Raw genomic sequence first — 25,572 nt, forward strand, 5'->3', positions numbered from 1 at the left:
GTAGTTTTCATGGGCTTGCTACTTTCTTAAGCAATTCGTAGGGCATTTTGGCATCATCTCCTATCATTGAGTGTTTGAAGAAAGAAGAGTTTCATTGGACCCCATTAGTTGCTAGAGCTTTTAGAGAGGTCAAATAGAAGATGATCAAAACACCTGTACTTAGGCATTCAGACTTTCGTAGAGTTTTTGAGGTGGCTTGTGGTGTCTGTCTCGCTACTTTCTTAAGCGATTCATAGGGCATTTTGGCATCATCTTCTATCATTGAGTGTTTGAAGAAAGAAGAGTTTCATTGGACCCCATTAGTCACCGGAGCTTTAAGAGAGGTCAAACAGAAGATTATCAAAACACATGTACTTAGGCATACAGAATTTAGTAGAGTTTTTGAGGTGGCTTGTGGTGCCTCTAGGATAGGTATAGGTGAGGTCTTGAGTCAAGAGGGAATCCTATAACATTTTTCAATGAAAAACTTTTAGATGCCAAACAGAGATTTAGCACATATGATAAAGAGTTTTATGTTGTGGTGAGATCCCTCCAACATTGAAGATACTACTTGTTACCCCAAGAGTGTGTACTCTTCTCTGACCCCCTTGCTTTGCAATACCTAAGCTCATAGAAGAAGTTAAGTGCAAAGTGTCACGGACCCCCAAAATGGGACTCAAGTAAGGGCCGTGTGGCACTCGTTGAGAGCTCTCCCTCGACAAGTCAGCCAACTCTCACACGTTCAAGGCCTGCAAGCACGAGCACCAGGTGAGTCTCAATACTCAAGGAAAACAAGGAACAATAGGATTTCACATGAGCAATATATTCTTATACACCGAATAAGACTATAACAATCAGAGACATCATAATCCAAGGCAACTAAACACCACAATGAAAAGAACTACTTGTATTATTCATCTACGAGAGAATCACCATACAAGCGATAACACAGATATTCATATATTCATTCAAAATCCCTGAAGAATACAATTATAGCAGTATCTCACTCCCCCATTTTCCCCATTACATTGTCACACCCTAACATCCTCCCCCACTCAATTTATCGACGTCCTCGTCGATGTGTTGTAAACGGCCTTCTCACTCTTCTGATGTCGATGTAGATGTCGTTGACTACGAATTTCTGAAATCTTCAATCTTTTGTATGGCATGCTGAAGGTTGTCTGCTGTGTCCCAACTATTCTCTTCTTCCCCCAGTCCTAACCACTGAACCAGAAATTTTTGTTGTTGACGACCTTCTAGATTGATGACTCTGTCTGCAATGATCTCCTGGACTTCTTTGGTGACAGGATGCCTTCTGGAAATTGTTGATCTCCTTAATTTTTGTCGGTGCGGATCTGCTTCATCTGTGTGGAATGGCTTTAAATTGCTTACATGAAACACGGGATGAACTGGACGTCTGTGGCTTTTCATCCACTCGGGTTGCTCAAGCTGATAAGATGCATGTCCCACCTTTTCGATTACTCTGATTGGACCTTCGTAAAGACGTAACAGCCTTTTATCCTTGCCACGAAGAAAGCAAAATGTCTCCGGCGGCACTTTTACAAGAACCAGATCTCCAGCTTCAAATTGTTGTGGTCGTCTCCCTTTGTCAGCCCATTTCTTCATGCGCTTGGATGCTTTTTCTAACTGAGCTCAGGTGACTTCGATGTTTTGCAACCAATTTTTCATGAATTGGTAGGCTTTTGGGCAATTTCCTTTGTATGGACCATCCAGAGTGTGTGGAAGAGTTGGTTGTTGACCTGTCACAATCTCAAAAGGGCTTTTATTAGTTGCAGAAGATTTCATAGAGTTAAAATAGAATTGTGCCGTGTCTAGTAAAGTAACCCAATTCTTCTGATTGGAGTGAACAAAATGTCGCAAGTATTCTTCCAGCATCCCATTAAAACATTCAGTTTGACCATCTGTCTGTGGGTGATAGCTCGTGGAAAGATTAAGGTTTGAACCCATCAAGCGAAAGAGTTCACCCCAAAATCCCCCCGTGAATCTAACATCCCTATCACTAATTAAGCTTTTTGGAACACCCCAATATTTCACCACATGCTTGAAGAATAACTGAGCTGTCTGCTCTGTTGAACACGACTTTGAGACTGGTACGAAAGTTGCATACTTTGAGAACCGGTCAATCACCACCAAAATTGTGTCAAACTCCTTTACTTTTGGCAACGAGGAAATGAAATCCAAAGAGACACTCTCCCATGGCCTAGCAGGAACTAGCAATGGCTTCAATAAACCTGAGGTCTTCTTTCTTTCTACCTTGTCTTGTTGACAGATCAAGCACGTTTTAATATAACTCATCACATCATCTTGCATATTTGGCCAATAGTACCCCTGTGTAATCAAAGCATGAGTTCTTCGCCATCCCGGATGACCAGCCCAAAACGTATCATGACACTCTTTCAGTAAGGTTTTCCTCAAGTTTCCAGCTTTAGGCACATAAACTCTCTTGCCTTTAGTCATTATCAGTCCATCTTCTACCCAGAATTGTCGTGTCTTCCCTTCATCTATTAGTTTGCTTAGTGACTGCACCTGCTGGTCTGTACTTAAATGTTCCTTGATAAGATTCTTCAAAGGTAGCACCACCCTACTAGTTGATAGATGACTGATGATTTTCAATGCTGCCAATTCAGTTTTTCTACTTAAAGCGTCGGCCACTTCATTCGTCTTCCCCACTTTATATTCAAAAGCAAAATCAAATTCAGCTAGCTTCTCCTGCCAACGGGCTTGTTTTGACGTTAGTCCAGGTTGTGACAAAAAATGAGTAACTGCTACATTATCGGTTTTTACCACAAATTTGGACCCCAAGAGATAGTGCCTCCACACCCGAAGACAGTGTACCACTGCGAGAAGCTCCTTTTCTTGTGCTGTATAGTTCCGTTCGGCACCCGACAATTTTCTACTTTCAAAAGCAACTGGATGCCATTCCTGCAAGAGAACTCCCCCTAATGCAAAGTCTGAGGCATCTACTTGCACTTCAAACGTATTTGTCACACCAGGAAAGATTAGCACAGGATCTCCTACAATCTTTTCCTTTAATTCAACAAATGCTGATTGGCACTCTTCTGACCACCCCCATGGTACCCCCTTCCTTAATAAATTCGTTAACAATACAACTCTTCTAGAGTACCCCTCTATAAACTTTCGGTAGTAGTTGGCTAGACCCAAGAAAGATCGCAGTTCTCTAACGGATGTAGGTGCTCGCCACTCCTTGATAGTTTTTACTTTAGCTGAATCCATCCGAATCTGGCCCTCCTCAATGATATGCCCCAAGAATTTAATACGCTTTTGAGCGAAAGCACACTTCTCCCCTTTTACATATAACTGATTTTCTTTGAGTTTTTGAAAAACCTTTCGAAGATGATCTTTATGTTCTTCTAAGGATGCACTGAAAACCAGTATGTCATCAAGGTAAACAACCACAAACTGATCAAGGTAGTCCCGAAAAACCTGATTCATTAGAGAACAAAAGGTAGCGGGTGCATTTGTTAGCCCAAAAGGCATGACAAGGAATTCAAATGCTCCATACCGTGTGACACAAGTGGTCTTCGGTTCATCTCCCTCAACAATGCGCACTTGATGATATCCCGACCTCAAGTCCAGTTTCGTGAAATATCTAGCTGTACTTAACTGGTCAAAAATATCAGCAATCAGTGGAATAGGATACTTGTTGCGCACGGTCACCTTATTAAGAGCCCGATAATCTATACACAAGTGCAAACTACCATCTTGTTTCTTCTGAAATAACACTGGGGCCCCAAAAGGTGCTTTTGAAGGCCGGATGAACCCTGCTGCAATAAGATCATTCAGTTGCCTTCTAAGTTCAGCTAACTCAGGCGGCGCCATTCGATAAGGGGCACGTGCTGGCGGCTTTACTCCTGGAAAAAGTTCAATTTCGTGGTCAATCTGTCGTCGAGGTGGTAAAACCCTGGGTAGCTGTTCCGGGATCACCTCCTTGAACTCTTCTAAAACTTCCTTAATCTCAAGTGGATATTTCCCTACTTCTGCATCTTTTGAGACTATTGGTAGAACCATGAAAGAAAATTCTTCCCTTTTTACTCCCTTTTTGAATTGGAGGGCTGAAAGCAACTTCCTCTCATCGAAATTGTTGTAGGCTGCGGGGACCGCACAAGGTGCACTTCCCATTATCACAAGACAATCCGAAGCTGGGATCGGCATTGAGCGTGTCACTTTAAGAAAATCCATCCCCAATACCACATCAAAGTCGTCAAGGGGTGCACAGTGAAATCAATTGTTCCAGACCATGATCCCATTTGGCATGCCACTTTAGGTACCACCCCCACCATGGTTAATGCTGGAGAATTCATTGCTTTTATCTTGCCCACATCTTTATCTACTTGCAATTCTAACCGTTGAGCTTCAGAATCAGCAATGAAATTATGGGTGGCCCCTGTATCAATCATGGCCCTGATTTTCTTTCCATTCAAAAGTAGATCCACATACATTAGTCCCTTCTCCTGAGACTTGTTAATTACTTGACGCTCTAATGCCCCCAAAAATCTCAAAGCTCCCACCATATTCGGTTGTTCTTCTGGAATTGTTGTCGAGGTTTCGGTTTCCCCTCGAAGGGCCTTCATAGCATTCAAAGCCTTACGATCGGGGCACTACGCCACTCGATGTGGTCCACTGCAAAGAAAACAAGAGATCGGTTGACGCTCTCCACCCCCTGTTCGTCCGCCCCTCCACTTCCTATTCATAGGCGCTCTTTTATCTTTCCAAGAACTATTTGTTTCCTTATCCCTTCCCCCATTTGTGGGCTTATACACTTTGTTGGGACGGGAATCATTATTGGCGGATGTAGGGAAATTTCGCTTCCCAGAAGTATCTGAAAAATCATCCAACCGTTCAGCAGCAGCGAGGGCAGAAGAGAGATCACCAGCACCTTGCCGACGTATTTCATTTCTTGGCCATATCTTCAAACCCCGAAGAAAATGAATCAGTTTATCCGATTCAGTCATGTCTAGAATGTCCAACATCAAGGCTTGGTATTCCCTTACATAACTCCTTAACGACCCCGTCTGTTGCAATTCCATTACTTTGCACTTTGCGATATACTCCACATTTTCTGGATAGAATTGGGCCTTCAACGCCTGTTTCAACCCCTCCCATGTGTTAATGACACATCTATTGTGCTGAATATCATTCCATTTAGTTCTCCACCACAATTTTGCATCCCCAACCAGGTATACCGTTGCCATATTGACCCGGTCCACTTCTAAATCCACTCGGGAGCACGTGAAGTAGTGTTCCATATCAAAGAAGAAATTGTCTAGCTCCTTTGCATCTCGTGTACCCCCAAAACTTTTAGGTTCCGGTACCTTCCATTGAGAACTCTCATTTGGATGTGCAACTGGCCATCGGGCTAACTGTGCCACTGCATTCACTTTCGCAGTGATCTCTTGTAAATCCCTCTGGACTTAGACCACCGCACTTTGGACATTGCCCATCTCCTTCAAATCTCCCTTCAAAGCAGTAATGGACACTTTAACATCTTCTGTAAGGAAATCAAGATTATCCATTAGCTCCCGTAAGGAGGCCTCAAGCTCTATTGGCTCTCCCCGTTGGGACGAAAGAGATGGCAATATGCCCTCAATATGTTGTAGCCTACTCTCAAAGGCTTCCAACTGCTCGATACTCTTCTGGAAGGCCTCAAGCCCTCTTGGCCGTTTCTCCAGGGATTTCACACTTGGAATGAATTTTTCAAGTTCCTCAAATCTCTCTACGACTTTTGATACCCCATAAAGATTTTCTCTAGGGTTTTCTTCGGCGGCCTCAAGCTCTGTTGACCCGCCTTTCTCTTGTATCAATGTTGCCACCAACCCTTGGAGGTCACCGCACGTTGTCTCCAGGGTTGCGAGTTTTGTCTCAAGTGCCTCAATGCGCTTCACTCTTCCTGACTTATTTCTCCTAATCCCACGCATGGTGCTCGCACACACTGTGCTCTGATACCAACTGTCACGGACCCCCAAAATGGGACTCAAGTAAGGGCCGTGTGGCACTCGTTGAGAGCTCTCCCTCGACAAGTCAGCCAACTCTCACACGTTCAAGCCTGCAAGCACGAGCACCAGGTGAGTCTCAATACTCAAGGAAAACAAGGAACAATAGGATTTCACATGAGCAATATATTCTTATACACCGAATAAGACTATAACAATCAGAGACATCATAATCCAAGGCAACAGAACACCACAATGAAAAGAACTACTTGTATTATTCATCTACAAGAGAATCACCATACAAGCAATAACACAGATATTCATATATTCATTCTAAATCCCTGAGGAATACAATTATAGCAGTATCTCACTCCCCCATTTTCCCCATTACATTGTCACACCCTAACACAGAGCATGCTGGCTGGGTAGAGTTCCTCAACGAGTACACTTTTATTCTTAAGCATCGTTCAAGTGTTGAGAATAAAGTGGTTGATGGCCTTAGTAGGGTAGCCTTTATTCTCCATATATGGAGAGTTGAGGTCATTGGGTTTGATCATTTGAGGACGACTACTCCACTTGCCCAGATTTTGGGATTATTTTTCAAGAGGTGAGTGAGGGCTACCATAGGGATTTCGTAGATTTCATCATCTGGGAGAGATACCTATTTAAAGGTGCTAGGTTATGCATACCTTGTACTACCTAAAGATCTTTTAATTTGGGAATTGCCTGCTGAAGGGTTAGCTGGTCACCTAGGGTAGGATAAAACCATTGCCTTAGCTGAGGTTTGGTTTTATTGGCCTTCCTTAAAGAGGGATGTTGCTAGGAAAGTGTCTTAGTACCATACCTGTCAATTAGCCAAAGCTAAGAGACACAACACTGGTCTTTATACCCCTCTACCATTGCCACACATGCCTTGGAGAGTCCTAAGTACGGATTTTGTTCTTGGACTTCCCAAAAAAGTTGGGGACATGATACCGTATTTGTTGTTGTTGACAGATTCTCCAAGATGGCACATTTCATTCAATGTAATTAGAATTTTGGTGCATCTCATGTCGCTAAATTTTTACTTAGAGAGGTTGTCAAATTGCATGGGTTGCCAACCTCCAGAGTGTCTGATAGGGATATCAAGTTGTCCAGCTACTTTTGGAAGAAACTTTGAAAAATTTGTGGGACTCACCTATTGTTTTCTTCTACTTGGCGCCCCCGAATTGATGGGTAGATTGAGGTTGTGAATCATAGTCTTGGTGACCTACTTAGGTGTGTTGTGGGAGAAAAATAGGGCAATTGGGACTTGCTGCTACCTATTGTTGAGTTTTCTTATGATAATTCTGTGAATAGGTCCATGGGTAAGAGTCCTCGTGAGTGTGTATTTTGGTTACAAGCCCTGTGCACCCATTGATCTTGTTCCTTTGCCACTAGAAGCCCGTATTTGTGAGCCTGTTGAGTCTTTGTTTGTCACATTCATGAGCTGCATGCTGAGGTTAGGCAAAAACTTGCTATGGGTAAATATGGATTATAAGCTTGCTGCAGGCGTACATCGTAGATCTAGAGAGTTTAATGCAGGTGATAGTGTCATGGTTCACGTACGACCTAAGCACTACCTAGAAATTCATTTAAAAAGCTCCATGCTCATGCCATTGGCCTTCCTCATCCTTAAGAAACTTGGACCTAATGCATATTTACTTGATTTGCCTACTCATATGATCATTAGTCTAATGTTTAATGTTGAGGATTTGACACCTTACCAAGACACTTTTGAGCCTCTTGGTTTGCCATTTGATGCCTATGTAGGTTTAGTAGCTCCTCAGCCTCTCTTTATTTCTCAACCATAAGAAATAGTGGAGTCTATCTTGGGTGACGAGTTTGTGACGTGTCCTCATGATGATTTTTGTCACTACTTGGTTTAGTGGAGAGGTGGCCCCAAGTCATTTGCTACATGGCTTGCCAAGGATGATGTTTATGGCAGCACCCCTGACTTGCTGGAGCCATATTTGCAGTCCTAGGTTTAGGGAAGATGTGTATGGGGGACCTCTTTGTATTTTTTTAGAGAATTATTTTAGTATTTGTAATTATGTTCTATATTCCTGCTACTGCTCTTCCCCTCCTCTCAATTCTATAAATTCTAATACTTATGCTGCACCACGTAAACATGTAGATTATAAATTTATCTTTTTGATTTTTTAATCTTGTATGCACTAATCAGCTAAATACTGTTGACCCACCCATGTGGGTGCTTTTATTTTTTCTTGGAAGTTGTAGCATCGTGGTGTATGCGGAGCCTCGAGCATGCATATTTCTTTTATTGCTACTCCATCCCAACGTTCCCCTTTTATATATGTAGGTACACTGCTTTGTATAGCTGTGTGTGAGTGTTCAAGAAAAAAATATACAGACAGAGGAAGAAGCTAGAGCTGTGTGAGGCAGAGAGATTTGTGCTGAGAGTTGAGTGAGACTGTGTTCTCCTCCTCCATTGTATTTGTCTTGATAATATAGTGTGACTCTCTCTCTCCTGTGGATGTAGGCCGAGTTTGGCCGAACCACGTAATTTCTTTGTCTTTTTTGGTGTGTGATTCTTTGTGTTTGTGTTGCTGTATTCATCCCCTTCCCTCTAACAACTGGTATCAGAGCTTGGAGAGGGTGAGGAGCGTGATTAAATTTTGTGCTTACCTTCGGGTTCAACGACGTCATGATGAAGCTTGGACAGCTGTCACAGAGGCGTGAATGGCGACTTCACACACCGCAATTTCAGCTCCTCGTTGCTTCCCCACAAAAATTGTTTGTTACTAATCGTGTCTGATCTCTCATTCGCGGGTGATTGCAGCACCTAGTGTGGACAATTTTTTTTTTCTCTGTGTAGAGACACAGACAGAGCAAAAGGATGAAGAGGAAGACTGAGGCTTCCACTGCAAGTCTCTAAAAGGGGCTAATGTCTTTTATTATTAAAATAAAAAAAAGGGGGTGTTGTCACTTAACCTTTTCCTTACAAAAATAAGGTGGGAAATTTTTTTTGCACATTTAATTGCAAGCAGCAGAAGAAGGGTGTAGAAGGTGCATGCCTTGAATTTGCAATTTTTTGCCACGTCACCAGGGGCCCACCTACCACGTCACCAGCGGGGCCCGCATGCCACGTCATCTGTGGGACCCACACATAAATCGGGTCAGACTTATTCCTAGCTATTTTGACCGTTTCGGATGCATGGGTGCAATCAATTTTTCCAAAGTTAGCCTCTAAGTTGTTATTTTATAATAGATGACAATTTATCCAAGTTCGGTGTGGAGCAATTTGATGGTCGGAACAATTTCAGTTTATGGCAGAGTACAGTCAAGGATATCTTGATTCGGTGTGACTTAATCAAGCTACTAATTGGGAAGAAGCCAGAAAATATCAATGATGATGATTGCGCAGAGATGGAAATGAAAAAGGTTAGTACTATTCATTTATGTCTGTCAAACGAAGTTAAATATTCTATTTTAGATGAATCATCACCTGTTGAGTTATGGAATAAATTGGAACAGAGATACATTCAAAATCTCTAACAAACAAGCTATTTTTGAAGAAGAAACTCTATCAGCTAAAAATGGAAGAAGGGATAAATATTATTGATCACATAAATGATTACAACAAGATTATGACCCAGCTAATAAGTCTTGGTGTAAAAGTTGAAAAAGAAGATAAAACACTTCTTCTCCTGGAATCTCTACCACCTTCTTATGATAGTCTTGCCACCACATTGTTTATTGGTAAGGAAACCTTGAATTTGGAAGAAGTGATGACTTCACTACAAGATACTGAAACCCTTAGAAAGCCAACTTTTAACCTCCAAGGGCGAGCCTTGGTCACACAAGGTGAGAAACTGACCAGGGGTAGAGATTAAAATAGAAATCAAAACCATGGAAGATCAAGAAGTAGACGGTCCAAATCAAGAGCTTTGGTAAATTCCAACAACACTCAGAACAAAATGCAGATCGAGTGTTGGAATTGTGGCAAGATTGGCCACTACAAAAATCAATGCCGATCCTGGAAGAAGGAGCCAGAAAATAAAACCGAAGAAAATGTCATCTCTTCTTCAAGAGAAGGAGATGCACTATTATGCTCTCTGCAAAGGAAGGGAGAGTCTTGGGTATTAGACTCTGGAGCCTCGTTTCATGCAATAGGCAACAAATAAATGCTTAACAGGTATGTACCCGGTAATCTTGGCAATGTTTATCTTGGTGATGACAAACTTTGTGAAATTGTAGGAAAAGGAGAAGAAAAAATAAATTTGATAGGTACCACTTGGAGTTTGACTGATGTAAGATATATCCTTGATCTCAAGAAAAATATAATATCTTTTGGACAACTTGCAAGTGAAGGTTACACTACAACCTTCTGTGGCGATAGTTGGAAAATTTCCCAAGACGTAATGACATGCTTGTGCGGTAAGAAAACTGGTACTCTTTATATGACCTCAGATGCTTGCATGTCAATTTCAGTTGCTGTAGGGAATGAAGATTCAAACCTATGACATCAGAGACTCGGTCACATGAGTGAGAAAGGTTTGAAAATTATGAACTCAAAGGGAAAGATACTACGTCTCCAGTTAGCTAATATTGACCAATGTGAAAGTTGCATTCTTGACAAACAAAAAAGAGTTAGCTTTTAGACATTCGACAGAACTCCAAAGAAAGAAATATTATAGCTGGTGCACACCGATGTTTGGGGACCGAGTCCATTTTCATTCATTGGTGGGAAATCCTATTTCGTCACTTTTATTGACGACCATTCCAAGAAGGTATGGGTCCTAACAAGTGGTATCATAAACCAGTTGGAGCAGAAAAGCCAGATCAGAAGTGATCCCAAAATCAGAGCTCTATCCAGTGGCTCAAAATTAAGTTTTGAGGCCACCATCACATTCAACTCACCGAGACGAAGCCAATCGTGCAATCCAAAGCTCGAAAGAGCCAGGACAAAACCACACGTGCCTCATCGGAACAAGATGCTTCGACACGCGCCAGTCACGCGCCAGTGACTAGTTGCTCACACGCCCCATGCATTGCACGCTTCTTCCTCGCCTGGACTGCCTCAACTCGACCCAGTAAAAACTTGACCCGACTTAGAGACTCTCTCAGATCGGATCAACCTAAGAATCGGTCCTTGACTCATATTTGACCCGTCGTATTGAAATTGGCCACGTCAGCGGCGCTGAGTTAGCCTGTAAGAACCTGAATCGTGGTGTATGGGTTAATTTTGTAAAAAAATGGAATTCTACAGACTTCGTCGATGAGGCTATAATTTGTCAACGAAGGTAGAAGACTTTTCGTCGATGAAATTTAGAGGTTCGTCAACGAGGAAAAGCCGAGAGGTTCAGGAAATTTAAATATCAAGATTCATCGACGAAATCGTTGCCTCGTTGATGAAATCCTTGAAGACCTCATTGACAAGGACACCACTTCGTCGACGAAATCCTTCGAGTCAAAGGCTTATAAAAGATCTTTTGGGGGTTTGCTTCTTGGCTAAGTTTTGGAAAAGCTCTCTTTTTCTCTCTCTAAAACTCTCCCTACACACTCTCTCTCTAGGTTTCTTTGTCATTCGTTGCCGGATTCATGAATCCAACGATACTGCGAGGATCAGTGAATGATTCTCTACGTTTCTACTGGATTGGAATCTCGTTTCAAAGGATTTTGGGTTTCGGGCCAAAATCGAGGTAAGACTCGGTTTTCAATTCTGATTTGGTATATGTATAGTAGTACAGATTGTAAGTATGTTTTGTACTATGGTTTGTAGGTTTTGGTGTCTCGGTTCGTAGTTTTGAGGACCGTAAAGTTCGTAATTGGTTTTCGGGTTAAGGTAAGGGGATTCTATTTATATCAGTCTATTTTTGAAATCGGGATTGGTAAGCCTATAGGCTATGATCATATGTATGTTTTGTCTACTTATTTAGGGAAATCTATCATGTAAAAACACGAGGTTTTTGGGTTACAGTTTTTTGGGAAAATTGGGGATTTCGAGTATCATCTCTATTTTGTTTGGAAAACTGTTTGTCTTGTATAAATTGTATTATTGAGGTGACCGTAATCCATATTTGCATAAGCTGTATACTTGAATTTGTAAACGATATGATTTGCCGTAAACCAAATAAGTGTGGTATGTTTGTATGTACGTATTTTGTTTCAGATATTTATGAAACAGTTATGTGAAGGCTAATTACTGTACGCTGAAATGTATAGGAACGTGAGTTCCAAAATGATTCCAGGGACTTGTAAAACAACCAGGTATCAGGTAGTTACCGTGGCGAGAGTGGCCGGCTCTATATCCGGGGTGTGAAATATCACCAGTAAGTTCTGGCTGGTCACCGGTGGGTGTGATCTACACCGTATGTGGCATTGGATTCAATGTGGGCTTAGGTCGTCGCAGCATAGTTTGGCACGTGGCAATGTAATCTGGGTGAGACTAGGTGACCTTGTGTAGTTGCGTATGTAGCAATGGATTCACTATTGGGCCTGAGTCGTAGATCTTCGCAGTTGTATGTGTAGAAATGTAATCGTTGTGAGACTAGGTGACCTTGTGTAGTTGCGTATGTAGTAATGGATTCACCATTGGGCCTTGATCGTCGCAGCTTAGTTGCGTATGTAGCAATGTAATCACTGTGAGATGAGGTGACCTGGTGTAGTTGCGAACTAGTGTGACGACACTAACCGTATGTATGTTTGTATGTATGTGTTTGGGTATCATATGAACTGGAATGGTTTTTGTGAAAATACTGGAACTGTATGGAAATGTATGGAACTATTTTGAAACTGTACGAATTGTTTCAATTGTATCGTATGCATAGTGTTATGAAGTATGTAAAATGACACTGGTATGCCACACACTTATATAACCTGTTTTCTCCCTTACTGAGAGGTGTCTCACCCTGAATATATACAAATGTTTTCTAGGTCTTTCGGGTAGTCGAAACAAGCATCCTAGCATCTGAAAGCGAGGGGTGTTGTTTAGCTACTACTAGTGCCTAATAGGTACGAGTTTTTATAACCGGGTTGTCGTGATGGATTTTGTAGACGCCCGTAGTATGTATGGTGTTCATAGAGATGTATATTCTCGTATGGTATAGACTCTGGTACGGTACAGTTATGTATAGAAAGACTGTATTTCGCTACATATTTTGATGAGTATAGACGACTGTATGTATGATGGTAGGGCATCCGCTCACCCTACGGGGTCGGACCCTCTTTGTATGTGGTATCATGTATGTTTTAATTGATATAGAGACATGTTAGGTTACTCAAATTCACCCCTGGGTCCCATTTCTGGGTTCGGAGCATGACACAGCCGCCACGTCAGTTGAGCCCCATTGACTGGTCAGCAGCCACGTTAGTAAGTGGACCCCATTGCCACGTCAGCAGGTGGACACCATTGCCACATTAGCATCCTGGCCACCCCAGCAGGGGTGTGCCACGTCAACATCCCCGCTATGTTAGCATTCTTTGGCCACGTCAACACCTGCCACATCAGCCTGCCACGTTAGTAGAGTTGACCAAGTTTGACAAGGTTTGACCTAAACTTTGAACGAGCTTTTCGGAGTCGTTTTGGGTCTATTTTTCGAGCGAGTTGAACCATTTCTAAGGTTTTAGATCATTCTGAATCCAACCACGCTATCCATTTGAGCTAATTCCATCTCTAGATCAGTGAATCGAGATGTCAAACGAAAAGAGCTCAAAAATCAAAATGTTCAATGGCAACAATTTCGATTTCTGAAAGATGCAGATAGAAGATTATTTGTTTAGAAAGGAATTGCACTTACCATTGAAGGGTAAGCCAACATTCATGAATGAGGACGAGTGAGAGTTGCTTGATCGAAGAGCTCTCGGAGCCATCAGAATGACGTTGTCAAAGTCTGTGACGTTCAATATCATGCATATATCATCCACCAAGTCTCTGATGGATGCACTCTCTAATATGTATGAGCAGCCCTTAGCCGTAAATAAGGTACATCTCATAAAAATACTGTTTACAATGAGCATGTCTACAAGTGAGAGTTTCAGCAGACATTTGAATAATTTCAATGAGTTATTGGATCAACTCTCCTTAGTTAGGATAACATTTGATAATGAGATTCGTGCCCTGCTAATTCTCAGTCAGTTGCTCGAAAGTTAGAATGGTGTTGTTACTACTATCAGTAGCTCCAAAGGAAAATTGAAGCTTGTATACGATGAGGTCGTCAGCATGTTTTTGACGGAGGAAATCAGAATGCAGTTGAACCATGACTCCACTTCGAGTTCAGCCTTGAACATGGAGAGTCGAGGTAGAGGAAACAGGCATGAACGATCAAATAACTGCAGCAAATCTAGACCCAGGCAGTCTAAATCCAAAAAACCCAGAGGTTCTCAAGACACAGGTTCCTAGAGCACAAAAGTTATTGAGTGCTGGAACTGTGAAAAAACTGGTTATTACAAAAATCAGTGCAGAAGTCAGAAGAAAGAATACGAGACGAGGGCAAAGGCAGAAGCAAATATTGCTTCTGAAAATGATGAGTTGTTGATATGCTTTTTGAAGAGCAAGCAGGAGTCTTGGGTCTTAGACTCCAAAGTTTTATTTCATGCCACTTGCTATAGAGATTGCCTAGAGGAGTACACATCAGGTAATTTTGGTAAGGCGTACCTTGGTAACGATCAACCTTGCGACATAATCGGCAAGGAAGTTGTAAAGATCAATATAAACGAGTCAATATGGAAGCTGAAGGATGTCAGATATATTCCAGACCTGAGAAAGAATTTGATCTCAGTTGATCAGCTGGTAGATGAGGGATACACGATGAAATTCATTGGCGATGAATGGAAAGTTTCAAAGGGTGTACTAACGATTGCGCGAAGTAAGAAAAGCGGAACACTTTTTCTAACCTCCAATGCCTCCATGTTTATTTCAGTTGCTGCAAGAAATGATGACAACAACATCTGGCACCAACGACTCGGTCACATGAGCAAGAAGGGACTCAAGGTGATGCACTCAAAGGGAAAATTGAGTGGTCTACAGTCAGTATAGATTGACATGTGTGAGGATTGTATAGTCGGGAAATAGAAGAGGGTCAGTTTCTAGATAAACACCCATGCCCCAAAGAAGAAGAGACTAGAACTAGTCCACTCAGAATGTGTCGGGACACAACAACAGAATGCTAAGAATCCTCAGGTGGAGGAACTAGTGGAGTATATTGTCGCACCACCACCTCCTACTCCAGCTCCGGAGCTTAAGAGATCTACTCGGTCTCATGTACCAAACAAAAGGTATATTGATTACTTACTTCCTACAGATGGAGGAGAGCCCAAATGCTATGATGAAGCATGTCAGGTGGAAGATACGAGCAAGTGGGAGCTTGCAATGAAGGATGAGATGAAGTTCCTCACCTCCAACAGAACGTGGGAACTAGTTGAGTTGCCCAAAGGCCTTCACAATAAGTGGGTGTACAAAATCAAAAAGGAGCATAACGGCTCCAGAAGGTACAAGCTTCGGTTGGTAGTCAAAGGCTTCGAACAGAAGGAAAGGATTGACTACACCAACATCTTTGCACCAATTGTGAAACTGACAACCATCAGATTAGTCCGCAGGAATCGAGCAGACAGGAAGGTGGTGACTACAGAGAAACTGAAGTTGTGTTCAACTTCAGTTGGTCTTCATGCCTGAAGACATACTTTGAACACATCATTTATTCATGATACTAGTTGAGGAAGCGTCTCTATCTCCAAGTGGGAGACTATTGTGTTGGAGCCAAGAGACGCTGAGCTAGAGACATGCGTGTGGAGATAAAGCTGCTGAATTAGAGACACGCATGAGGAGCTGGACATTTATCCACCATTCATCTCCATTTATCTCATGATTGTAAACCTCCCAAATTTGTAATTTAATGTATTTAATTGTGATTTAAATATCAGCCCTATGAATAGAGAGCTGAGGAATACAAGAGGTATAGAGCAAGAGAAGCTCAGAGAGCAGAGAGAAGAGAGAGGAGGAAGAGAGTGAGAGAGTTGTATTTTTCCGGTGAATAGTGAATTTTGTGGTGTACTCCGTGGTTGTAGGTCGATATTGACCGAACCACGTTAAATTTCTGGTGTCATATTGTTTTGGTTGCTCACAGGGTCCTAAAATTTCTTATCTTTCTTCTAATTCTATTTCTCACGCCTGTTCTGTTCCTTCCTCTTCTCTATTATGTATTCCTATATTCTTGCTGCTGCTCTTCCCCTCCTCTGAGTTCTATAAATTCTAATACTTGTCCTACACCACGTAAACATGTAGATTTTAAATTTATCTTTTTGATCTTTTTAATCCTGTATGCACTAATAAGCTAAATACTAATAGATTTGGAATTCAAAATCCTATTTTCTATGGTTATTGTATCTCTAGGACTATAGTTACATTTTTTTTTGTTCTTAGTTTTTTTTTTCTTTCTATTTTATAAGGAATTTGTAATCTTATCTTATCAGATATAATTGTAGTACTCAAATTGGTGATGGAATTCACTTGTATTCTTTTATGTATAGCTGAAGTTTTCTACGTCATCCCAAAGTACTACAGGATGCATGTGTTAATTGAATTTTATTAACGGATTTCTTTTCTTAAATTATTTCTGACTTAAAATTTTATATCAATTGTGCACATTGAGTCATTGGCAATTGAAATTTGCTAGGCATATATCTTAAGTTGAGTTGTGCTAATGCTCTAACTAGTTTGGTTACATATATGCAACAATTAAAGGATTATTGTTTATAATTTTTGTTTTGTTTTGTTTTGATTTTTAGTTACTAGGTGCCCCTCGGATTTATAAAAAGGATGTTCGCACCTCTGGAAATGTATTTGAAGATCCTGGTCTCAACTATGTCAGGGATTCTCCTGCTGACCAATGGATTAGGACAACTGACTTCACTCCATCTTGTTGTATTGGTCAATCTTCTGCTCTATGTATGGAGATTCCACATAACTGCCGAATTCCTAATTTTAAAGAATACTTTGTTCATTATAAAGAAGATGATGACCAGTTTGTTTTGGAGAAAGGCTTAACATATTCTGGCAATTCGAATCTTGTCCCCATCCTTCACCCACCTCTGGGAGTTAGCTTACCATATAATATCTTGTTCAGGATTTGTTTATTGGTTCAAAATGGCCGTCTTTCTGGGCCAACACTTGATTCTAGTTTTTATCAGTTGGTTGATCCTTGTAGAAGAAGCATTGTTTGCATAGAACATGCCTTGGAGAAACTGTACCATTTAAAGGAGTGCTGTTATGAACCTGTGAAGTGGCTCGATGAGCAGTACAGAAAATACTCGGCATCTAGTCAACCTCCAAAGCCGCCTGCCATTTCCTTGGATACTGGGTTGGTTTATGTTCGCAGGGTTCACATTACTCCATGTAAAATATATTTCTGTGGTCCAGAGGTCAATGTCTCTAACAGGGTGTTACGCAATTACCCTGATGATATTGATAATTTTCTTCGAGTGTCTTTCGTTGATGAGGACCTGGATAGACTGCATTCGACAGATTTATGTCCAAGAGCATCTTCTGGGAATGAGAATAAGCATACTGAAATTTATAGAAGGGTGCTTTTAACTCTTAGAAGTGGCATAGCTGTTGGTGATAAGAAATTTGAATTTCTCGCCTTTTCAACGAGTCAATTACGAGAAAACTCTGCGTGGTTCTTTGCCTCAAGACCTGGGCTTACTGCTGTAGACATAAGGGCGTGGATGGGTGATTTTCATCAGATAAAAAATGTGGCAAAATATGCTGCCCGACTGGGACAATCATTTAGCTCATCTACAGAAACTTTGCCCGTTGGTAGGCATGAAATTGAAATTATTCCTGATGTAGGGGTTGAGGGGGGAACAACCAATTATGTTTTCTCTGATGGAATCGGAAAGATCTCTGCCGATTTTGCTCACAAAGTGGCTGGAAAATGTCGCTCAAAATATTTTACTCCATCAGCATTTCAGATTCGTTATGGTGGGTACAAAGGTGTTGTGGCTGTTGACCCAACGTCATCAAAGAAATTATCATTACGGGAGAGCATGTTCAAGTATGAATCACAGAACGAAAAATTAGATGTTTTGGCATGGAGCAAATATCAACCATGTTTTCTCAATCGTCAACTGGTCACTCTTTTGTCCACTCTCGGGGTTAGCGATCATGTTTTCGAAGAGAAGCAAAGAGAAGCCATAAAACAACTGGACAGTATGTTAAAAGATCCGTTGAAGGCACAGGAGACACTCGAGTTAATGCCTATAGGAGAGAACACAAACATTCTCAAAGAAATGCTGATGTGTGGGTATAAGCCTGATGATGAACCATTCCTCTCAATGATGCTGCAAACGTTCCGGGCATCCAAATTGCAGGATTTGCGGACTAGAGCAAGGATATTGCTGCCGAATGGAAGAGCCATGATGGGATGTTTAGATGAAACCAGGACCTTGGAATATGGTCAGGTATTTGTGCAATTTTCAAGCAGTGCACGTCGGGCATGTTATGATGATTCCCCCTTTATGTGCAGCGACAGCAGATCAAATCGGCAGACTCGCGTTATTGAGGGAAAGGTGGTAGTTGCTAAAAACCCCTGTTTGCACCCAGGTGATGTGCGTGTCTTAACGGCTGTTAATGTTCCAGCTTTGCACCATATGGTGGATTGTGTAGTTTTTCCCCAAAAGGGAGTCAGGTATGACACATCACAATACCTTCCAGTCAATTGGTACTTCTGCGACAGAGTCATGCCGTGGTATTATTTGTTGGACGATCCTTTCATATTAAGGATTGCCTATCTTAAAGCGAACCATATTGATAAAATTCTTGATGCCATGGAAATAAGCAGTACTAGTCAGTTTAGTCAGTTACGGATGAAATGTCAAATAGTCATTCCTTTGTATTTAATATGGTAAATAAGAAGATAAATATATCGGTTTATTGCATTCCATTTATCATAAATGGAATGCAGAAACAACTATGACTTCACTAAATTATGAACTTTCCAAACATTGTGCAAATGGAAAAAAAAGCTAAAAAATATTAAGCTGCATAATACCATTATACTTATTTTATTTTTTAATCAGACGAATTCTTTTAGGTTCTAATTTAGCCTATTTAAAATGAAAAATTTAAATGCAAATTTATCAAGTTTTCTTGAATTTAATTTTTTTCAGCAAATGTTTTGTCTTACTTTTAAAACATACGAACATTTTTCTCTACAAAATGATTTACGCTATTCCTACTTTTATTTATGATGCATATACACACTGCTAGTTAATTTTGTTTCTTAAGTTTCTTTCATTAAGTTCAGACATTTAATTTATCCAAAATATATTTTTATTAATATAATTTTATCTAATTTTGGTTTAATTTACTTTCTTTTAGTAGTGTTTTGTATTACTTTAAAAATCAAGTATATTTTTCCACAAAATGATTTACCTATAAGTACTTTTATTAATTTATAGCATGGGTATAAATGTAGGTATGTATAGTTATTTTATTTGTTTAAACCAGGTTTGTTCATTCTTTTATGTTCAAACAAGTAATTTTTATCCAATTTTGGTTGAATTTACTTTTTATATATGGTATAGAAATAAGAATATATGGTCTTACTTTCAAAGTTATGGATATTTATGCGCAAATTGATTTACATTATTCATAGTTCTATGATATAGTATAGAAATTTATTTCTTTTAGGAATGTTTTGTCTTACTTTAAAAATATGAGGATACCTTTGCTCACTAAATTGATTTAAGAGTGTTCATAGAACTATTTACTTCTGTCCAAAAAATGATTTGCACTATTTGTACATTTATGAATAGTATAGATAATATACATACTGCCTTCTTTGATTTGTTAAACATTGTTTGGTGGTATTAACTGAACTGTAATATCAGACCTCATCCCAATGAATGTTCGGGGAGCGATCTGGATGGAGATATCTACTTTGTTTGCTGGGACCATGAACTAATTCCACCGCAGCAGATCCAACCTATGGACTACACACCTCCACCACCTATACGCTTGGATCATGATGTGACAATTGAGGTGCTGTTCTCTAACAAACTCCATAAATCTCGAACTCATTATTTAAATTCCTACAATTTTCTCTGCTCTAATTTTAACCATCACTTGCAAGGTCCCTTTAATTAAGTGATGAGTCCATATTTAAAAATGGGGAGGGATTGAGGAATTCTGGTTTTAAACGGAAATTTTGAAATTATAGTGTAGAGTTTCGTCACGAGGGCATATTTTCTTCGGTTTACTTAGCAATTAGTGACTTTTTAAAGTCCTTCATTCACTCGATGTAGCTTCTGAAAACATATATATCATATGAAGAAGCTTAGTCCTAGTATCCTATCAAAAAATAATTCTATTATATTGTACTGGTAAATCTTCATCACTGCTATGTACAAGAAATTGAATGGTAATGGCTTAATATGGTCTTAACAACCTACAGGCATAATTTCGGTTGGTTACCCCTCTATAAATTTTCAAATAGAGAAGAGAATCCTCCATTTATGTTTTGAATTCTGAATCTCATCAATTTAGCAATGGTTTTATGTAGAACATAAAGTACTTTCCTACAGCTGATTGGCTAAATACTAGGTTTTTTAGTATTATAATTTTATTACCAAGAAAAGGAATCTCACTAGTTTGAGTGAAGTGCACGATTTGTTAGAGATGGTTGCCATTCTCTTATTATAATCATAGGCAACAAAAAATATGAAGGTTGGGGTATCCAAACTCATGTCTGCATGTGTTTATATATATATATTTATATGTATATACACCACGCATACGTTTAGATGGCATTCAGTGGTGAATACTTTTAGCAGGGATAAAAAACCATAATTTCCAGACAGCGTTCTATTGTCTTCTCTCAGTGGAAATATTGTAATATCTTGTGAAGATGCACCTGTAACATTGTAGTTCCTCAAATGTTGCTTCTTATTTCTATGGTACAGGAAGTTGAGGAGTACTTTGCCGACTATATTGTTAATGACAGCTTAGGTACCATTGCAAATGCCCACACTGTATTTGCAGATAAGGAGCCCAAGAGAGCAATGAGCAATCCATGCCTTGAGCTTGCAGCGCTATTTTCAATTGCTGTTGACTTCCCAAAAACTGGTTGGCTTGCTGTAATACCATCTTATCTGCATATCAAAGAATATCCTGATTTCATGGAGAAGCCCAACAGATCCACCTATGAATCACAGACTGTGATTGGAAAGCTTTTTCGTGAGGTGAAAGATGAACCAGACAAAAGCTTTATGCGATCCTTCCCTCCTGAAATGGCTAGGTGTTCTTATGACCCTGACATGGAATATGAAGGGTTTGAAGATTACATCACTGATGCATCTTATTACAAAAGCAATTATGATTTTAAGTTGGGGAATCTAATGGACTACTATGGGATAAAAACAGAGGGTGAAATAATCAGTGGGTGTATTTTGAAAATGTCAAAATCCTTCAGTAGGAGAAGAGACTTCGAACAAATTACTGTGGCTGTGAAGTCCTTGAGGAAGGAAGCTAGGACCTGGTTCAGTGAGCAGGGAAAAGGGTTAGATTTTGGAGAGGATAATGAATATGCTAAAGCATCAGCTTGGTATTATGTCACATATCATTCTAGTTATTGGGGTTGCTACAACGAGGGAATGAATAGAGATCATTTCTTAAGTTTTCCTTGGTGTGTCTATGACAAATTGGTTCGCATCAAGAGGGATAAGATGAGTATCCGAAGGCGCTCTAAAGTTGTCATCCAGTTTGACCATGGATTACATTTGAATTAAATTACTCTATTGTACTTAAGATGTGTAAATATAAATTTAGCTCTTGATTTTCAAGAGTGCTTTCTAAGCGCGTGTATATCTAGAAATAGCTGAACATATGATGGCCTTGACTTCCACCAACGTTCTGTTGGTTGACAATTGTATATATACTCGTATTTATTGATGTAGAAGTGTTATGCTGATTTGTACTGGAAAATAACAGGTCTATGGTTCCTGTAGAGTCTTGATTTTCCTTGTGTTGTCATTTGATCTTGTTTTAACGAAAAAATTGTACGGAGTTGCTGTCTTATTTTCCAATGCATCATTTGGACTTTAACATAGAATTGGTGCCATCTTTGCCTCAGTTGGATCCAATGCAACTTCGAAAGCGCAACATCTCATCTCTTTTGCTATCTCCTGATGGTTTATTGGAATGACTTGGACAAAAGTTGTTGGTATTTTGTTTGGGAATATGAACTTCAGCATGTGTATTTAAATTTAGAGAGTGCGAACACAAATACGTCATTGGGATTGCAACTTCTGAAGTGTACATTTGGCTATGAGTAAAGTCAAAATACGGTACCGGTTTAAAACTATGGCATGAACTTCAAATGCAAATTCAAAGGTATACATGACAAAAATTCCCCGTGTAGGTCTTCATAACTAAAGTTTCTACCTTCAATCTGAGTCTCTATAGTTGGAGTTGCATTTGCTATAGCCCCAGGTGCATATTCATGTGATCTACCCTCTCTCTCTCTCTCTCTCTCTCTCTCTCTCTCTCTCTCTCTCTCTCTCTCTCTCAACTGATCATGATCCTATATGATTTACAAGCTTCTTTTCTCATTCATACGAAAGCCATCACATCCTACTCTTCTCATCTGACTGCAAGATCTGGTACAATGTTCTAGTGTAAGCGTATTTTGTGATGGCAACTGCCCATTAGTTTTCATGGCAATTAGGTTGAAAGAATTTTTGAATCAATATTATTTTCATATTGTTTTTATCCAGCTATATGGATCAATGGATGCCAAGTGCTATGTGGTACAGGTTTATCATCTTAATTGAAAGCAACTTTGGCATGAAAATTATTCAACTAGACTTGCGTTTTAGGGGTCGTTTGATATTATTGCTAAAAATTATGAAAAAGAAAAACTAAAAATTATAAACAGAAACTAAAAATCTAAAACCAGCAACTTATTTGGTTAATATTTGTAAAGTTAAAGCAAAATAAAATTTTAATTAAAAAATTCTTATTTTTGCCTTTATATCAAATAATATTTTAAAAATTATGATTAAAATAATAGAAATTAAAAATACTATAGTAATAATAAAAATTATTATAATTATTTTACTTAATTATTATATATATATTTAAAATTCATTTTATAATAACAATCTTATTGTACATGACAACTAAAAAATAATAAAAATATTTTGTAATAGACTTTTATTATTTTCTATTTTTTTTAATTATGGGTATTTATATTTTAATCTTATTTAAATTCATAGGATGCTTCTATTTTAATTCTAATTAAAACTGTGTATAAAATAAATGATTTAATTGGAAAAAAAAAAAACTATTTCTAGATATTTAAATCTTCTTATAATAGGTTATCAAAATATTTGAAAACCATAATCGAAATAGAAAACTCGCAATATAAAAAACAAACATTTTTAAAATTTGTTTCTTCGTTATATAAAAACGAAAATATAATTTAGAAAACAACGATACCAAACATGCCCCTAGTTCATCGAAATTATTGGTTTGACAATGTTCCACAGAAAAGATACAATAATCACTCAACTCTTATAGTTTTCACTCTACACAATCTCTCTACTTTCACATGCACACTGATATATATAGAAAAGAGAGGATAAAAAATATCAAAGTTGGTAGGCTGCCAAGTTTTGACATTCTGGGCAGCCAGTGTCGACAAGGTTGAAATGGAGCAGCCATAGCAAAGATTGAAGGAGAAGCAGCCGGCGCTGAAAATGTTGAAGGAGCAGCAGCCGGCTGCTCTTGATTGGGTATGGATCCATCAATTCTCCCCCTCCATACCTATAGGAGGAGAATAATATGTTAATCTTCAATTGACATCCATCCCAGCTATATCCCTACATAGCTAGAGCTTCTCATAAGTCACCCCCTTTGTTAATATGTCTGCTGGATTCTCTCTAGTATGAATTTTGACTAACTTCAACAGTTGTTGTTCCATTACTTTGCATATCCAATGATAGCGAATGTCAATATGTTTTGTCCAGGAATGGTACATTGAATTCTTGCTCAAGTCCAAAGCACTCTGACTATCACAATGTACCTTGTATTCTTCCTATTTGACCCCTAACTCTTGAAGAAACTGCTTTAACCACAACATATCCTTCCCAGCTTCCACTGCGGCAATATATTCTGCTTCTTTTGTGGATAGGGCAACACACTTTTGCAATTTTGATTGCCATGATACAACTCCCCTTGAAAAGGTGAACAAAAAACCTGATGTGGACTTTCTTCCATCAAGATCAGCAGCCATGTCTGCATTAGTGTAACCCTCCAAGGTTGGTTCAGCTTCTCCAAAACATAAGAATAATCTTGATGTACCTTTTAAGTACTTGAGAATCCATTTCACAGCTTTCCAATGGCCTTTCCCTGGATTTGAAAGAAACCTGCTCACAACGCCTATAGAGTGGGCAATGTTTGGTCTCGTACACACCATTGCGTACATCAAGCTCCCAACTGCTGATAAGTATGAGACTATTGACATTTCTTCCCTTGATGAGTGAGACAACTTCTTACTTATCTTGAAATGATTAGCTAGTGGAGTACTTACTAGCTTAGCACTTTCCATGTTGAACTTTTTGATTACCCGTTCAATATACTTTTCTTGTGATAACCATAATTTTCTGGCTTTCCTATCGCGACTGATCTTGATGCCTAAGATCTGCTAAGCTGGGCCTAAGTCCTTCATTTCAAATGACTTAGACAACTCCATCTTTAACTTGTTGATCTTACTTGCATCCTGACCAATGATTAACATGTCATCAACATAGAGTAGTAGTATGACAAGACTACCATCAGGAAATATCTGAACATATGCACACTGATCTGCTGTAGTCCTCTTGTATCCGTGACTCACCATGAAAGAGTCAAATTTTATATGCCATTGTATTGGTGCTTGCTTAAGGCCGTAGAGACTTTTCTTCAACCTGTAGACTAGGTGTTCCTTCCCTAGAACTTCAAATCCTTTTGGTTGCTCCATGTAGATGTCTTCTTCCAAGTCTCCATATAGGAAGGCTGTCTTCACATCCATTTGTTCAAGCTCTAGATTTAACTTGGCTACTAATCCAAGTATGACTCGAATTGTTGTCATTTTCACTACTAGCACAAATATCTCGTCAAAGTCAACGTCTTTCTTCTGTTCAAAACCTTTGACGACCAATCTGGCTTTATGCATTACTATTTGTCCACTACCATCTTTCTTAAACTTGAACACCCATTTGTTCCTTAGTGCTCTCTTCCCTTTGGGAAGTCTTACCAGCTCATACGTTTGATTCTCATGTAAAGAATTCACCTCTGCTTTCATAGCTTCCATCCATTTGGTTTTGTCAGTATGAGACTAGACCTCTTGGAAACTTTCTGGCTCCCCCTCATCAGTGAGTAAATGATATTCTGATTTTGGATATATTCTTGACGGAATCAGAACACGACCTCTTTCAGATCTTCTGGGCTCAACTTCTTTTGGAGGAGGAGATACTTCATCATCTGATTGATGTGATGATTTTGCAATTTCTGGTGAAGGGGGTTGTTGCTCCTCCTGCTCAACACTGTCTACATCTATTTCCAAATGATCATCCTGCAATTCTCCATGGTTTGTAGGAG

At 39.5% G+C, this 25,572-nt stretch overlaps 1 protein-coding gene across 1 annotated transcript in view; it reads left to right on the forward strand.

Annotated features, from left to right (window-relative positions):
* Positions 1–21,900, forward strand: part of LOC131153391 (probable RNA-dependent RNA polymerase 1) — a 66,160-nt gene extending 44,260 nt beyond the window's left edge. Inside the window, exons 3-5 of the mRNA XM_058105663.1 lie at positions 16,719–18,619; positions 19,824–19,974; positions 20,895–21,900. Of these exons, the coding sequence (XP_057961646.1) occupies positions 16,719–18,619; positions 19,824–19,974; positions 20,895–21,719 (2,877 nt within the window). The 3' untranslated portion in view covers positions 21,720–21,900. The remainder of the gene's footprint in view (positions 1–16,718; positions 18,620–19,823; positions 19,975–20,894) is intronic.
* The last annotated feature ends 3,672 nt before the right edge of the window (positions 21,901–25,572 follow it).

The sequence above is a fragment of the Malania oleifera genome, chromosome 4 (genome assembly GCF_029873635.1).
Source record: "Malania oleifera isolate guangnan ecotype guangnan chromosome 4, ASM2987363v1, whole genome shotgun sequence".
NCBI classification, from domain to species: Eukaryota; Viridiplantae; Streptophyta; class Magnoliopsida; order Santalales; family Ximeniaceae; genus Malania; species Malania oleifera.